Raw genomic sequence first — 16,454 nt, 5'->3', positions numbered from 1 at the left:
GGTCCAGTTTCAGTCTTCTGCACGTTGCTGTCCGGTTTTCCCAACACCATTTGTTGAAGAGACTGTCTTTTTTTCCACTGGATATTCTTTCCTGCTTTGTCAAAGATTAGTTGACCATAGCGTTGAGGGTCCATTTCTGGATTCTCTATCCTGTTCCCTTAATCTATGTGTCTGTTTTTGTGCCAGTACCATACTCTCTTGATGATTATAGCTTTGTAATATAGCTTGAAGTGATGCCTCCAGTTTTGTTTTTCTTCTTCAGAATTGCTTTGGCTATTCAGGGTCTTCTGTGGTTCCATACAAATTTGAGGATTGTTTATTCTAGCTCTGTGGAAGATGCTGGTGGTATTTTGATAGGGATTGCAATATATGTGTAGATTTCTACCGGTAGTGTAGACATTTTAACAATGTTTCTTCTTCCAGTCCATGAGCATGGAATGCTTTTCCCTTTCTTTGTGTCCTCTTCAATTTCTTTCCTAAGTGCTTTATAGTTTTCAGAGTACAGATCTTTTACCTCTTTAGTTATGTTTATTCCTAGGTATCTTATTGTTTTGGGTGCAATTACAAATGGGATCCATTCCTTGATTTCTTTTTCTGCTGCTTCATTATTGGTGTATAGAAATACAACAGATTTCTGCACATTGATTCTATATCCTGTGACTTTGCTGAATTCATGTCTCAGTTCTAGCAGTTTTTTGGTGGGGTCTTTTGGGTTTTTTGCATAGAGTATCATGTCATCTGCAAATAGTAAAAGTTTGACTTCTTCATTGACAATTTGGATGCCTTTTATTTCATTTTCTGGTCTGATTGCTGAGGCTTGGACTTCCAGTACTATGTTAAATAAATAGTAATGGTAGGAGTGAACATCCTTGTCTTGTTCCTGACCTTAGGGGAAGGGCTCTCAGTTTTTCCCCACTGGGGATGATATTAGCTGTGGTCTTTTGTATATGATGTCGATGTATGTTCCATCTATCCCTACTTGTTGAGGGTTTTTATCAAGAAAGAATGCTATATTTTGTCAAATGCTTTTTCTGCATCTATTGAGAGGATCATATGGTTCTTATTCTTTCTTTTTATTAATATAAGGCTAACTTCCTTTTTTAAAAAGATTTTATTTATTTATTTATTTGACAGAGAGAGACACAGCGAGAGAGGGAACACAAGCAGGGGGAGTGGGAGAGGGAGAAGCAGGCTTCCCACGGAGCAGGGAGCCCGATGCGGGGCTCGATTCCAGGACCCTGGGATCATGACCTGAGCCAAAGGCAGCCGCTTAAATGACTGAGCCACCCAGGCGCCCCTGTAAGGCTAACTTCTTTAGAATGTTTAGGGTGATATATCCTAATGTTTGGGGTGATATATCCTAAAAAATTTATTATATATATATATGTGTGTGTGTGTGTGTGTATATATATATATGAGAAATTTTTTCTTTTTTTTTTTTTTTTTTTAAAGATTTTATTTATTTATTTGACAGAGAAAGACACAGCGAGAGAGGGAACACAAGCAGGGGGAGTGGGAGAGGGAGAAGCAGACTCCCTGCCGAGCAGGGAGCCCGACGCGGGACTCGATCCAGGGACTCCAGGATCATGACCTGAGCCGAAGGCAGTCGCTTAACCAACTGAGCCACCCAGGCGCCCCGAGAAATTTTTTCTTATACAAGATATCTGATATAGGATAATATATATGCACATAGATGTATATGTGTGTGTATATATATATATACACACATATGTATGATCTACATATCCTATATGGTTATCTTCTTCAGTCACAAACCGACACATTTTATTTATTTATTTATTTATTTAATTTATTTTTAAGATTTTATTTATTTATTTGACAGAGAAAGACAGTGAGAGAGGGAACACAAGCAGGGGGAGTGGGAGAGGGAGAAGCAGGCTTCCCGCCGAGCAGGGAGCCCGATGCGGGGCTCGATCCAAGACCCTGGGATCATGACCTGAGCTGAAGGCAGATGCTTAACGACTGAGCCACCCAGGTGCCCCACAAACCAACACATTTTAAAGAGTGTTCCATGCCAATGAGTACTTTCTCACACCATAGTTATAAATGGCTTCCACAGTGTGATTTATTTCTAAATTTTTTTTAATTTTGAGGTTCCTTTATTTGTTTATACATATTTATATACATTTTCATATCTTCTTAGAAAATTGAAATTTTATTTTTATGCTCCACAATGTGATTTAAATTGATGCATAGTTTTCCCCTCTATGGAAGTAAGAACTTGTAACTAACCAATCTCTTACTTCTGCACATTTATATTGCTCCCAATAAATAAATAAATAAATAAAATGATTATGGACAACCTGATCTTTTGGACAACTTTAATTATTATAAATCTTTTGGATAACCTTAATTATTCCTCAGGGTAAAACTACTGGGATTTAAACTCCCAGATGGAAGGCTATAAGTGTTGTGTGTGGTGGTGGGGGCGGGGGGCTGATAAGCTTCATAACCTAGTGGCCATTTGGTAAAGAATATTGATTTTTCATCCTAAAAACTGATGATGCACATGTAATTTTCCCAAATTCTATTCAACATGACATGTTAACATTAAAACCTTTTTATCAGATAGAGAGTGAAATGGCATCTTTACTTTTCCTGGGTTTGATTGCTTGAGATAGTGAATGTATTTCTTTTGTTTCTTTGTTTTGACTTGTTTTTTTTTTTTTTTCACGTGGAATGCAGTTACTGAGAGAGATGTGTTAAAAGAGAATGTGATTATAGGTTTATTTAGGTCCTTTAATAGTGTCAACAATTCTTTTATGGATTTTTGTATCTATGTTAGTAGGTGCACACGAAGTTTGGATTATTATGTATTCCTCTTGTATTGACTCTTATCTTAGGAAGTATTCCTCTTCATATCTAATGCTATTTCTTGCCTTAAATCTATTTATATGATACTAATACGGCCATATTACTTTTCTTTTGCTGGTGTTTGCATGTTATATCTTTTTCTATTTTTTTGCTTTCAACTCATCTGTGCATATACTTAAAGTATTTCTCTTTACTTTATCTTTTAAAAGTGTTTCTCCTTAGGGCTCCTGGGTAGCTCAGTCGGTTAAGCGACTGCCTTCGGCTCAGGTCATGATCCCAGAGTCCTGGGATCGAGTCCCACATTGGGCTCCCGGCTCGGCGGAGAGCCTGCTTCTCCCTCTGACCCTATCCCCTCTCATGCTGTTTCTCTCTCTCTCTCTCTCAAGTAAATAAATAAATAAAATCTTAAAAAAAAAAAGTGTTTCTCCTTAAAAAGCAGCATACATTTAGGTCTTTTTAAAACACCCAGTCTAATAGTCTTTTAATTGACTTTTTGAGCCCATTTATATTTCATGTAATTACCTATTTGTAGGATGTAAGTTTATCATCTTGCTAATTCTTCTATCTGCACATCTCTTTTATGTTTCCTCATTTCCAATTTTTTTTTTTTTTAGAGAGAGAAAGAGAGAGAGAGAGCATGTGAGTGGGGTGGTGAGGGGCAGAGGGAGAGAAAGACAGAGAATCTTAAGCAGGCTCAGGGCAGAGCCTGATTCAGGGCTCAGTCTGACAACCCTGATATCATGGCCTGAGCCAAAATCAAGAGTCAAACACTTAACCAACTGAGCCACCCAGGTGCCCCTCCAATATCATTGTTTAAAAAAATATATATTGTTTTTTCTAATAGGCTATTTTAACTCCCCTATTTTTTTTCCATCTATTTGCTTTTTGTACAATTCTTTTAGTGATTACCCAATAGATAGAAGCATTTATGTTGGACTTACTAATAACTGTGTTGAATTTTCCCACTTAAAACAAAAAAACTTTAGGGACACCTGGGTGGCTTAGTCGTTAAGCATCTGCCTTCAGCTCAGGTCATGATCCCAGGGTCCTCGGATCGAGTCCCACATCGGGCTCCTTGATTGGCGGGGAGTCTGCTTCTCCCCTTGCTTGTGCTCTCTCTCTTTCTCTCTCTGACAAGTACCTAAAAATAAAATCTTTACAAGAAAACTTTACACAGTGTAACTCTCCAGACTCAATTTGTTTTCAAATGATGAACCATAGTCTTATTTTTTTTAAGTACGCTCTACACCCAACATGGGGCTTGAATTCACAACCCTGAGATCAAGAGGCACAGCCTCCACTGACTGAGCCAGCCAGGCGTCCCCATGAACCATTGGTCTTGCTCCTTCACTGTGCGTGGACCTCAGAGAAACACCTCATCCACTAGAGTCACTCAAAAATAGTCACTAACACTGACTCCTTCATTCAGTTCCAAAGCCCAGCATCTTTTCTATAGACCAGAGAATCTCCAGCAGTCTCTGCACCAACCTGTTTCCATCTCCTCAGTGGAATCATTTGGATCCAGGAGTCTAGCACCTCTGGCTTTTCTAGGTGGGTTAGAATTTGAGGCCTGAATTCACTGTGCTCACATAAAGAGTTTGCGTAAATTATGACCTCATGGAGCATTTTATTTCTTCTTGTTTTCTGAATGTGGTTGGAACACAAAACCTAACGGTCACATGAGAGGAAGGAAGAGAAGTCTTGGCGAAAGATGCCACCCCCCACATCCACCTTCCCTCGCTGTCGTGGACGAAACCAGAGAGGGGCCCCTAGAAGCAGGCTGCAGTATGATCCCTGAATTCCTCTGCCTCCTCTGCTTTGGTAAGTCCCTTGGGCCCGTTGACTGGGATTAGAGATAAAGGTGGGTGGAGAAAGATGTGACCACTAGAATTGGAAAGAGAAGTGGTAACATCTGCTTATCTTTACTGATTGCTTCATGTGTGTCAGGAACCTTGAGGGAGGCTTTAGATACATCTTACCCATCAAATGTTCTCCAGTATGCAAATACATTTCACGTCCATAACTGTCCTGTATGCCTCTACCATCCCTACTTATTTAAAATTTTATTGACTCAATATCTTTATTTTGTTTTATTTATTTTTTCATATCTTTATTTTATTTTTATTTTTTTTTAAAGATTTTATTTACTTGTTTGACAGAGACACAGTGAGAGAGGGAACACAAGCAGAGGGAGCGGGAAAGGGAGAAGCAGGCTTCCTGCCGAGCAGGGAGCCCGATGTGGGGCTCGATCTCAGGACCCTGGGATCATGACCTGAGCTGAAGGCAGATGCTTAACCGACTAAGCCACCCAGGCGCCCCTTAATATCTTTATTTTAAACAGGCCCATTCATCTGAAGATGGAAATTTTATGCCAATAGCTTAAATTAAAAAATAAAATTTAAAAGAAAAGCCAGGGTCACTTAGCAAAATATAGAAGGTTAATGTAAACATATATACAATGCAAAGGAAGAAGACATTAGGACATTCTAGCCATGGGCTGTTGGCCATCACATTTCTGAGCCCCCAGCTACTTCTTTATTACAAATGGCAGTTGGCCAGAGACAGATGTGTAAGAAGGTTGATCTCTAGCTTGAGTAATTCTTTGTTGTGATCAAAGGAGTGGACGTGATTTGAAAGGGTAATACCTTTTTGATCAATGCTATAGAATACCATGTCACTGCATCCCCTGAAATCATCTGTAGAGCCCCTGTGGTTTGTATTCCATTCTGTGGGAAATACTGCTCTGACCCTTGCAAACAACCTGTGTGATGGAAATCAGACCCGTGTTGATAAATGAGGACCAGAGACTGACAGCTCAGGGTTCCTGCTCAGGGCCACACAGTGAGTGAGCAGAAACCTCAACATTCAAACCCAGGCCTGTCTGGCTCCAAAGTCACTGTTGTTTCCACTTGGTCATAATGGGATATTAAGAATGAGGCATGGGCTCTTCATAATGGGAAAGTCCTTGGGGTGAGTCAGCAAGTGCCAGGTTGGGAAAATTATAAGGAGATGAAAGCAGAGTGCTTCAAAATATCCCAGGGCATAGAGCTGGGGACAACTCAGGATGTCTGTTTGCTGGTGCTAAGAAAGCCTTCTTTGCACAAATAGGGACAGTGTGGGTCTTAGCTTAATTGGGTCCCAGCGATGTGATTGGTCTTCACAATAGTCTCTGATCCCTAGATTCTAGGGTAATCCCCGGGGCTTTCTTTGCCTTCAGGCTGGTCTATCTGGTGAAATGAGGAAAGGACAGTATTAGAAGTTTGAATCTTTCTACCAGCCTTGAAAAATCTGAGCCATGTTAACTTGGGGCATCTCTTCTGTTGGCCAAGGTGCTTCTTACTATGTTCCAGGATTGTGTAGACACTGGGGATGCTAAGGAGAACAGAATAGAGTAGCTATGTTCCAGGTGTTGACAAGACAGTAATGCCTTGTGTCTCCCATGGCATGAGTACACAAACACTCTTAAGGATTAAGGGGCTTGTGGACATTGGGGAACCAGGCCAGGTCCTGGGGCTGTGGGAGGAGTGAGCTGCACAGGAGACCTTCTGGGAGAGTGGGGAAGGAGCCCAGAGCAGAGCTGCAGCCACAGTCCAGGTGGGGAAATGAGAAGCCCCAGATGCATGACCTCCAGGGTCCGTGCTCAGCAGCAGCCCCCGGGGAGACCGCTTGGGACGGGGCTCCAGGTGGATGCTCATGTCTCATGGACGGTTCTCTTGCAGGGCTGTGTGCTGGCCAAGGAAGCAGGACAACTGATGGTGAGTTCCTTCAGTCAGACCCTCCCTCCCCTTCACTCCAAACTCCCTGTGTCCCTTCTCTTTCCTTCAAGGGGTTTCCTGAGAGCAGACAAGGGCACCAAATCCCATCCCCAAATCTGCTTCCTTCCAGAGTCCCTTCCCAAGCCCTCCCTCAGGGCCTGGCCCAGCTCGGTGGTGTCTCGCAAGAGTAATGTGACGCTGCAATGCTGGACTTCTACCAAGAATGTCAACTTTGTTCTCAGAAAGGGAAAAAATATCTTGCAGTCTGTGCAATCATGGGCTTCCACAGAGGGCCTGGCTGAATTTCACTTCACTGACCTAAACACCAACAATGCTGGAGAGTACACCTGTGAGTACTACAGACTAGGGAGCCCGTACATAAGTTCACAGCCCAGTGACATCCTCCTACTGCTGGTGACAGGTGAGGAGGTGCCTCGGAGGGACATAGGGTCTTGCAGGGACAGGTGTGGGGGAGGGAGGGAACAAGGGGAGATGGAGAAACACAGAACAGACTGACCTGGCTCAGCTTCATCCAGGGCTTGCTGGGGAAATCTTCCCACAGTCAGAGTGGAAAGAGGGTGAGACCAGGGATCTGTCATTTCCCCCCCTTGGCGGGAACCCCTGCCGGGAGAACAAGGGAGGGTGGGGGACCCCGGGCTGCTCCCCATGACCTTGGAGCCCTCCTTTTCTTCCAGGAGATTTACCAAAACCTTCCCTCCAAGCCCACCAAAGGGGTGAGGTGACCGCAGGAGACACTGTGACCCTGCAGTGCCAGAGGCCAGACAATATTTTCGTGCCTGTAATGTTCGCTCTACTGAAGGCGGGAGCAGCAGGGCCCATACAGGTCCAGAGTCCTGCAGGGAAGGAGGCGGATTTCTCCCTCCGGACTGTGACAATCAGTGATGCGGGGAACTACAGCTGTGTGTACTTTCTGGTGAAGGCTCCTTTCCTGACCTCACAGCCTAGTGATCATCTTGAGATCCGGGTGACAGGTGAAGTTTTGCATGATTCTTAGGACATTTTAAAAATTTAATTAATTCATTAATTAGTTTGTTTTTATTTTGGCTATTTATTTTCTTTCTCCTGTTTTGTTGACCTATAACTGGCTTATAACACTGTATTAGTTTAAGGTGTGCGTCTTTTTTTTTTTTTTTAACTGGAGAGCATTTCTTCTCTTTCTGATTCCTGTTTCTCCTTCACTTTCCTGAGCATCTCCTTTTTAAATCTCTCCTTTCCTACTTTCTAGTCTTTGGCGTTTGTTGCTTTGCATTCTTGGAGAATGTCTCAGGCTGTTCTTCCAAACGATCCATTCCGCCACCACCAGAGCCCCTCCTGCCACCCTGGGCGTCACTTAGAGTTGTGGTGCATCCTGCTGATGGCAACTGCATGGCGGTACCTTTCTCACGCTTAGAACACGGTGCTCCCCCAGCTGCCTGCTTTTCTGGCATAGATGTGGGATCTTCTAAACTGATCTTCTTCTTGCTTCATTGGATGCTACACCCTGCTTCCTCGGTGGTGTAAAAGTTTGCGTGTGCGCTGTGGTCAGCGAACGTTCTGTAGTTGGAAAGCAAGGTCCGGGCAGGCGGTGCTGAGGGATGCAGAGGGCATCCTGGGCTTGGTGGGGTCATCACGGGTCTCTCCCCATGGACTCTGTCTCCAGGGAGCATTGTTGCTGATGTCTTCAGACATGAACTCTGCACTCATGGCACGTGTGAGCTGGAAGTTTCAAGTGCAGGTTCTGTCTAGGAGCCAGGGCCAATGGCGAGCCCTAGCTCTTCTTGGGTGAAGCTGAAATGAAATGCATGGTGGTTCCGATGCTCAGCTACTAAGCTTGAATTTTCTGGAGCTCGCTGGCTGCACTGTCTTTGCTCTGAGGAGGGGAGCAGACGGAGCCCTGAACTACTTTCATTCTCCGTGCAGCACCTTTGGGTTTTGGGGTTGCTCCTAAGCCTGATTCCTACTACAAGGAAGGAGAAGGGGAAAGGGCAGTGTGGGAGGGTGGAAATGAGATGAAGAGCAAAGAAATGAAGGAAGAGCGGTAAGGCAGAGAGAATAGAAAGGAGACAAAGGAAGACCCACCACAACTCTCAGGAAATCCCACATGTGGTTTCAGTGATTACAACGTCAGTGAAGGTGCAGCTGACCACTGCCCAGGAAGCACAAGCAGGTGCAGGAGAGCCACATTGGGCAGATCCACGTGAGAAGGAGGGATGCTCCTTTCCGGCTGGTGCTCATCCTCTTCTCTCTCCCAGCTCCCCCAGATGCCACGTCGGGGGATTACACCATGGGCAACTTCATCCGACTGGGTCTGGCTGCCATAATGGTGGTGATTATGGGGGCTCTCGTGGTGGAAGCCTGGTGCAGCCAGAAGGAGTCTCCACGTGGATCCGTATGAAACACCTGAGCGCCTCTCTTGTTCATGGGCTGCTGTAGTGACATGGGGTTCTCTAAACACCGAACTCTCCCATGGGACTTCTTGTGTTTCTCAACATGGGCACAGATGGCATTTTTGGTGGGATATTTCTTCACCATATGGGACCATCCTGTTCGTTGTGGGAACATTTAGCACTGTTCCTCTTTCCCATTAAAGAGCAGTTGAAGCCCCAAATCACTGTGGAAGATGATAACAAGCAAGTACTACTGCACTTTTCCAACACCCCTAGATATGGAGGATGGGAGTGGGGTGGTGTCCCCCCGGCGGAGAGCCCGTGTTTGGGGGCCAGGAGAAATATTTCTTCTCTTCCTCCCTTCCTGATCTCACATCTGTCCTTCTACACATAGGCTCCACAGCTGTCCAGGGGGAATGATGCGTCCTTGATCAAGTTAAGAGCTTGTGTGAGATCTGGTTCTCCTCTACCCTGGGACAGGAGGTGCACATGAGGGAGATTTGGGAAGCTTGCAGATGAGATGTGATCTCACTCATTTCCTGACATTATCTAAGACCGAAAGTGGCCCCTGCATCTTCTGACAGTGTCATCTAGGATAGTGACAGGAGTGACCAGGAACTGTCCCCCACTTTGAAGGCTTCTTGGTGCTCAGGATGACATAAATTAAGATAGTATCATTTGGTTGTTAAATTATTTGTGTGTCAAAATCAAAATTAATAAAGTATATGGCACCAGCTCACTTTTACTGTTAATACGATACAGAAAAGGTGGAATTTAACCACAAATTCCATACCAGTTAAGTGTGATACAGTGTTCCACAGTGTTTTAGTAAAAGTAAAAGCATCATGACATCCTGGTGTTCCATTACCTGAGAAATTTGAGAATAAATATCTTTTACTTAAGTGTGATCTTGTTTTCTGAAATCAAAAGCTAAGAACCAGTGGTCTTGAAAAGGATTTTCTGAACTGTGGGTTTATGTCTGAGCCATTGAAAGGCATCAAAACTGCTCTCATAAATCATCCCTTGCTCTCAGGACCAAGCCCCAAAGCATCAACATGCTCCTTTAGGTCAAGAAAGATTTAGGTCCGCTTCCCTTAAGACTTCTGGTACACAAAAATTGAATAAATGCCAAAAAAATGGTAGCATTATTGAAAGCTTATGTCTCAATCTAATTGTGGTACTCTCAAGTTAATGATAGGATTTATACACGCAAATCGATTCTTAGACCAATAGGGGCCTTGAGGTCCAGAAACTGGAAACCAGCAGTGAGATGTTCTCTTTTATTTAAGTCTGAAGAGGCATCTCCCTGCCTGTGCTGATGGTCTCTCTTGGAGGCAAACTCAAAACTGAGGCTCCTTTTTTTGTTTGTTTTTTAAGGATTTATTTATTTATTTATTTATTTTCTCAGTGGGGGGGGCACAAGCAAGGCAGGGGCAGAGGGAGAAGCAGGCTCCCTGCTGAGCAAGGAGCCCAGTGTGGGACTCCATCCCAGGACCCTGGGATCATGGCCTGAGCCAAAGGCAGATGCTTAAGTGACTGAGCCACCCAGGTGTCCCTCGGAGGCCCTTTCTGAAAGTGAGGCCCAAAGACGCTGGTGACCACAGCCCCATCTAAGCCTTGCTCACCATTGTCTGACATAAACCACTTACTACAGCCAGACCACACTCCTTTCTACTCCCTGCCACCTCCCCCTCATCTAGAGCATTCCACGTTTTTAAAGATTTTATTTATTTATTTGCGAGAGAGAGAGAGAGAGAGAGAAGGAACAGAGGAAGAGGGAGCAGCAGACTCCCCTGCTGAGCAGGGACCCTGACACTGGGATCATGACCTGGGCCGAAGGCAGATGTTTAACTCTCTGGCCCTCGTGTGACCTCCAGCAGCACTTAGAATTTGTCATTTTTGTTCCTGACGTTCTTCCTTGCAAGTTCATCCTTCTGCCTGAAGCGCGCAGGAGCTCACCGACTCTCCCCCAAGTCCAGCTAAGGTGTGCAGCATTCAGCGGGCGCTCAGTAAGAACGGACCCGCGTGTGATGCAAGCGAAGCACTGTGCTCTCCAACGCTGCGAAACGGAGTGGTGTCCGGCCCTACTGATTCCCGGAGGGGATGACTGACGCGTCGGGCCCGCCCTGGGGACTACAAGTCCCAGCGGCCCGTGCGGGGCTGAGCCTCTGGCCGGGGGCCCCGCAGGTTAGGCCCACTGAGCAGGGCTCCAGCCGGACGGCGTACTGGGGCCGTTCACAGGGCCGAGCCCGGGGGCAGTTCGACATTCCCCTGGATGCACAGGGCACTGGTGCTCAGTCCGGCCAGGGGGCGGGACCCTAGAGGGCAGCTGCGGCCCGCGCGCTCCCGACCTGCGCACCGCCCGCCGCGCGCTCGCTCGCTCACTCCGGGGCCGCAGGGGGTGGGGGCTCGGCCCGAGGCCGCTCCGCCGGCCGCCCCAGCGTGCGCGCCGCGTGCGCCTTCGGGAAGCTTCGGTGCCCGCCCTGTGCGCCCCGGCGCCCTGCGGGTCTGTGCCGGGAGAGGCCTGAGAGCGGCGTCCCGGGCGGTGGGAGCCCAGCCTGTCGCGTCTGGTGAGGCGGGGCGGAGTCCCCAACAGGTGAGGACCGGCCCCGCGCTCCCGCGTCGCCAGGTGAGAGGGCGTTCCCCGGAGGACGCTCCTGAGGCGGCCCTGCGGAGCGCTCCCCGCGCCCTGGGGTGCGCCCCGTAGACGCGGGCTCGAGGGCCGGGGCGCCCCGGGGACCCGCCTGCGCTGGCCCCCCGCCTCCGCCTCGCAGAGGAAGGGGGGCTTCCTGGATTTCAGGCGCTTTGGGTGTGGCATCTCAGGGAGCGCCCTGAATACGCAAGGGGGTCTTTTCCTCTCCAGAGCTTTCCCTTAGTGTAACCCATTTAATACTTCGAAGTCTTCAAGGAGGGCGTGCCAGACGTTTTGATGCTTCTTGAATAAATTTGACGTGTAACATTGTGTAAGGTTATGGCGCACAGCTGTGATTTTGATACATTTCTGTGTTGTAACATCGTTGTAGCGACATTTATCCCCTTGTCTAATTACAGTAGAATGTTATTGTCTATATTCATTATGCGGTCCATGGTTTATTTACTACTCGTTACAGGTTTGTACCCTGAAAAACGTTAGTCTAATCCCTGCGTCTCCTGCTAATCCCCATTTACGCTCTGTTGTTTTGTAAGTTTGACTTCTTTAGATTCCACCTGTAAGTGGTAGCATACGGTACCTGTCTTTCTGTCTGGCTTACCTCCCTTAGCATAATGTGCTCAGGGTCCATCCGTGTTGTTGTAAATGGCAGGATATCCTCCTTTAACATTACATTGTGTGTATGTATTACTTTTTTTTTTTTAAGAGTATTTGCAAGCAATCTCTACACCCAACGTGGAACTCGAACCCACAACCTCGAGCTCAAGAGTCACATGCTCAGGGGACTGAGGCAGCGAGGTACCCCGGTACTACATCTTTATATCCATTCACCAGTTGATGGGCATTTGGGTTGTTTCCATATCTTGGCTGACGTGAATAATGCTTTGGTAAGCATGGGTGTGCAGAGATCTCGTTGAAATCCTGTTTTTGTTTCATTTGGGTATATATTCCCAGAAGTGGACTTGTTGGATCATTTCATAGTTCTCTTTTAAATTTTTTGAGGAATCTCCATAGTGTTTTCCATAGTGGTTGGACCAATTTACATTACCACAACAGTGAACAAGTGTTTGGTTTTGGTTTTTGTTTTTCACCACATCCTCACCAGCATTGTTATTTCTTACCTTTTTGATGATAGTCATTCTGACAGGATGAGGTGACATATCATTGTGTTTCAATTTGCATTTCCCTGACGCTGAGTGATGTGGAGTGTCTTTTCACTGTCTCTTGACCATCTGGATGTCTTCTTTGGAAAAAATGTCTATTTACTTCTGGCTGTGTTTTAATCGGATTGTTTTTGTTGTTGTTGTTACTGAGTTGTGTGAGTTCTTTATATATTTTGGAGATTACTCCCTTATCTGGTATCCCCGTCTGTTTCTGTCTACTTTTGTAAGTTGGTTGTTTTCCATTGTGATTTGCTCAGTCTGCGCATTTTTTCATGTTTCGCGTCTGCTCTAGATTTTTGCTTTATGGTTACTGTGAGGTTTACATCAAACATCTCATAGATAACATAGTCCCCTTTCTGCTGATAGCAGTTTGCCTGTCAAAGTCCCATCCTTTTACCCCTCCCCTTGTATATTTTTGATACCACAAATGACTTCTCTTTATGCCGTGATTTCATTACCGAATTGGTGATTTTTAATGCTCTTTTTTCTTTAACCTTCATCCTATATTTAAGTGTTCGATATACTGTTCTAAAAAGGTTACCCTTTTCTATTTTTTTTTTCCAGGGAAAATGTTACCCTTTTCTAATGGTGACCATCACCTTAATCAGAATTTTGTGTATTTTTGTCTTTCTGTTTCTTTTTTTTTTTTTTAAGATTTTATTTATTTATTTGAGAGAGAGAGAGAAAGCATGAGGTGGGGAGGGTCAGAGGGAGAAGCAGACTCCCTGCCGAGCAGGGAGCCCGATGCGGGACTCGATCCCGGGACTCCGGGATCACGACCGGAGCCGAAGGCAGCCGCTTAACCGACTGAGCCACCCAGGCGCCCTCTGTTTCTTTCTTTTTTTTTTTTTTTTTTTAAGATTTTTTTTTTTTATTTGACGGAGAGAGACACAGCGAGAGAGGGAACACAAGCAGGGGGAGTGGGAGAGGGAGAAGCAGGCTTCCCACGGAGCAGGGAGCCCCATGTGGGGCAGAGATCATAGGACCCTGGGATCATGACCTGAGCCGAAGGCAGACGCTTAACGACTGAGCCACCCAGGCGCCCCTGTCTTTCTGTTTCAGTTTGAAGAACCCCCTTCAACATTTCTTGACAGGTGGTGGTGAGCTCCCTGAGCTCTTGTTTGTCTGAGAAAGTCTTTACTCTCCTTCATATCTGAAGTTTTCTTGGCTGGCAATTTTTGTCTTTCAGTATTTGTCATTCCACTCTCTCCCGTCCTGTAGAATTTCTGTGAGAAATCTGCTTATAGCCTCAAGGAGGTTCTTTTATAGGTTACTACCTTTTCCCCCTGGCTGCCTTTACAATTCTTTATCACTGTCTTTTGACAGCATTGTAATGTGTCTTAGAGAAGGTCTTTTGCCTCGAGATAGTAAGGTGTTCTGTTAGCTTTGTAGGTTGGTTTGTTTATTTATTTATTTATTTTTGTCAGAGAGCCTGAGCACAAACGGGGGAGGGGGGGAGCGGCAGGCAGAGGGGGAAGCAGGCTCCCCACCGAGCAAGGAGCCCAATGCTGGACTAGATCCCAGGACACTGGAATCATGACCTGAGCCGAAGGCAGACTCTTAACCAACTGAGCCACCCAGGTGTCCCTGCTTCGTGGACTTTTGTGTCTAGTTTCTACCCTGGGATTGGGGAATTCTTAGCTTTTGTTTCTTTAAATACAGCCTCCCCTTCCCTCTCCCTCTCTTCTCCTTCTGGTATACCCTTGATCTTGTGCTTTTTCCTCTAATGGAGATTGATTGTTCTTGTAGGGTTTTTTTGTTTTGTTTTGTTTTTAAGATTTTATTTTTTTTAAGTAATCTCTAAACCCAGTGTGGGACTCAAAACCACAATCCCGAGATCAAGAGCCACATGATCCACCGACTGAGCCGGCCAGGCACCCCTCCTGTAGGGTTTATTTGCTTTAAAAATCTTAGTTCTTGGGGCGCCTGGGTAGCTCAGATGGTTAAGCATCTGCCTTCAGCTCAGGTCATGATTTCAGGGTCCTGGGATGGAGCCCCGCATCTGGCTCCCGTCTCAGCAGGAAGCCTGCTTCTCCCTCTCCCTCTGCCTCCCACTGCTTCCCACTCCCCCTGCTTGTGTGTGCGTGCGCGCTCTCTCTCTCTGTCAAATAAATAAATAAAATCTTAAAAAGAATAAAAATAAAAATCTTAGTTCTCTCTCATCTTCCACCTGAATCATTTCTAGATCCCTATATTCAGGCTCACCTATTTTCTCTTCCAGGTGATCTGCTCTATTTCCAGTGCTTTCTAATGTATTATCCATCTCATTTATTGAGTTCTTCAGCTCCAGAATTTCCATTTGGCTCTTTTTTATAATTTCAATCTCTTTGGTAAGATATTCCTTCTGTTCATTAATTTTATTCCTGAGTTCGTTGTACTGACTTTCTGAGTTTTCTTGTAGCTCACTGAATTTCCTCATAGCAGCTCTTTTGAATTCTTTTTTTTTTAAGATTTTATTTTTAAGTAGGCTTCACCCCACATGGGGCTCGAAAGCACAACCCCAAGGTCGAGTTGCACGCTCCACCCACTGAGCCAGCCATGTGCCCCAGCTTTTTCTTTTCTTTTCTTTTCTTTCTTTCTTTCTTTCTTTCTTTCTTTCTTTCTTTCTTTCTTTCTTTCTTTCTTCTTCCTTTCTTTCTTTAAGAGAGCACGAGAGCAGAGCTGGAGGGGTGGGGAGGAAAGGGGCAGAGGGAGAAGGTGGGAGAATCTTTTTTTTTTTTTTTTTTTTAAATTTTTTATTTATTTGCTAGAGAGAGAATGAGAGACAGAGAGCATGAGAGGGAGGAGGGTCAGAAGCAGACTCCCTGCCGAGCAGGGAGCCCGATGTGGGACTCGATCCCGGGACTCCAGGATCATGACCTGAGCCGAAGGCAGTCGCTTAACCAACTGAGCCACCCAGGCGCCCAAGGTGGGAGAATCTTAACCAGGCTCCACGCCCAGCACAGAGCCAGGTGCGGGGCTCGATCTCAGTTCCCTGAGATCATGGCCTGAGCTGAAATCAAGAGTTGGACGCTTGGGGCGCCTGGGCGGCTCAGTCATTAAGCGTCTGCCTTCAGCTCGGGTCATGATCCCAGGGTCCTGGGATTGAGCCCCGCATTGGGCTCCCTGCTGGGCAGGAAGCCTGCTTCTCCCTCTCCCACTCCCCCTGCTTGTGTTCCCTCTCTCGCTGTGTCTGTCAAATAAATAAAATCTTCTTTTAAAAAAAGAGTTGGACGTTTAACCAACTGTGCCACCTAGGCGCCCCACCTCACCTCTTTTGAATTCTTTATCAGATCACAGTGTTGCGTCTTTGGGTTTGGTTGGTTACTGGAAAATTGTCATTTGCTTTTTGTGATGCTATGCTGCCGTGATTCTTCTAGTGTTTGATGAGAAGTATCCCTGCCCCTGCACTTGAAGTAGTGAGCGCATTCTTACTTGGGTAAGGTTTTGTTCACTTTGATTCTGATCTAATGGTTCAACGGGTAGGTCACTAGGAGCCTTTCTTCTGTGTTCCAGAAGGTGGCGCTAGGGCACAAGTCTTGGTTTCTCTTGCCAGAGCTGCCTCCCAGCTAAGCTTGGGAGCATGTGAAGAAGCGGGTTGGGGCTGGGGCGCCTGGGTGGCTCAGTCATTAAGTGCCTGCCTTCGGCGCAGGTCATGATCCCAGCGTCCTGGGATTGAGCCCCG

General features: G+C 45.9%; 1 protein-coding gene across 1 annotated transcript; it reads left to right on the top strand.

Annotated features, from left to right (window-relative positions):
• The first annotated feature begins 4,574 nt into the window (after positions 1-4,574).
• Positions 4,575-9,290, top strand: LOC110573624 (T-cell-interacting, activating receptor on myeloid cells protein 1-like). Its single transcript, XM_021682253.1, has 5 exons — positions 4,575-4,656; positions 6,555-6,590; positions 6,721-7,011; positions 7,286-7,582; positions 8,843-9,290. Exons 1-5 carry the CDS (start codon positions 4,623-4,625, stop codon positions 8,983-8,985), a joined length of 801 nt encoding a protein of 266 aa, XP_021537928.1. The 5' UTR covers positions 4,575-4,622; the 3' UTR covers positions 8,986-9,290.
• Positions 9,291-16,454: the final 7,164 nt, after the last annotated feature.

This window comes from Neomonachus schauinslandi, chromosome 16 (assembly GCF_002201575.2).
Source record: "Neomonachus schauinslandi chromosome 16, ASM220157v2, whole genome shotgun sequence".
In the NCBI taxonomy this organism is placed as follows: Eukaryota; Metazoa; Chordata; class Mammalia; order Carnivora; family Phocidae; genus Neomonachus; species Neomonachus schauinslandi.
This window is presented reverse-complemented; position numbering and strand designations above follow the sequence as displayed.

Bases quoted from the DNA above. Each gene is read 5' to 3' on its own strand.
- LOC110573624 (XM_021682253.1), top strand. From the start codon at position 4,623: ATGATCCCTGAATTCCTCTGCCTCCTCTGCTTTG. The intron at 7,012-7,285 runs GTGAGGAGGTGC...CTTTTCTTCCAG, and splicing joins CCTCCTACTGCTGGTGACAG to GAGATTTACCAAAACCTTCC. The intron at 7,583-8,842 runs GTGAAGTTTTGC...TCTCTCTCCCAG, and splicing joins TCTTGAGATCCGGGTGACAG to CTCCCCCAGATGCCACGTCG.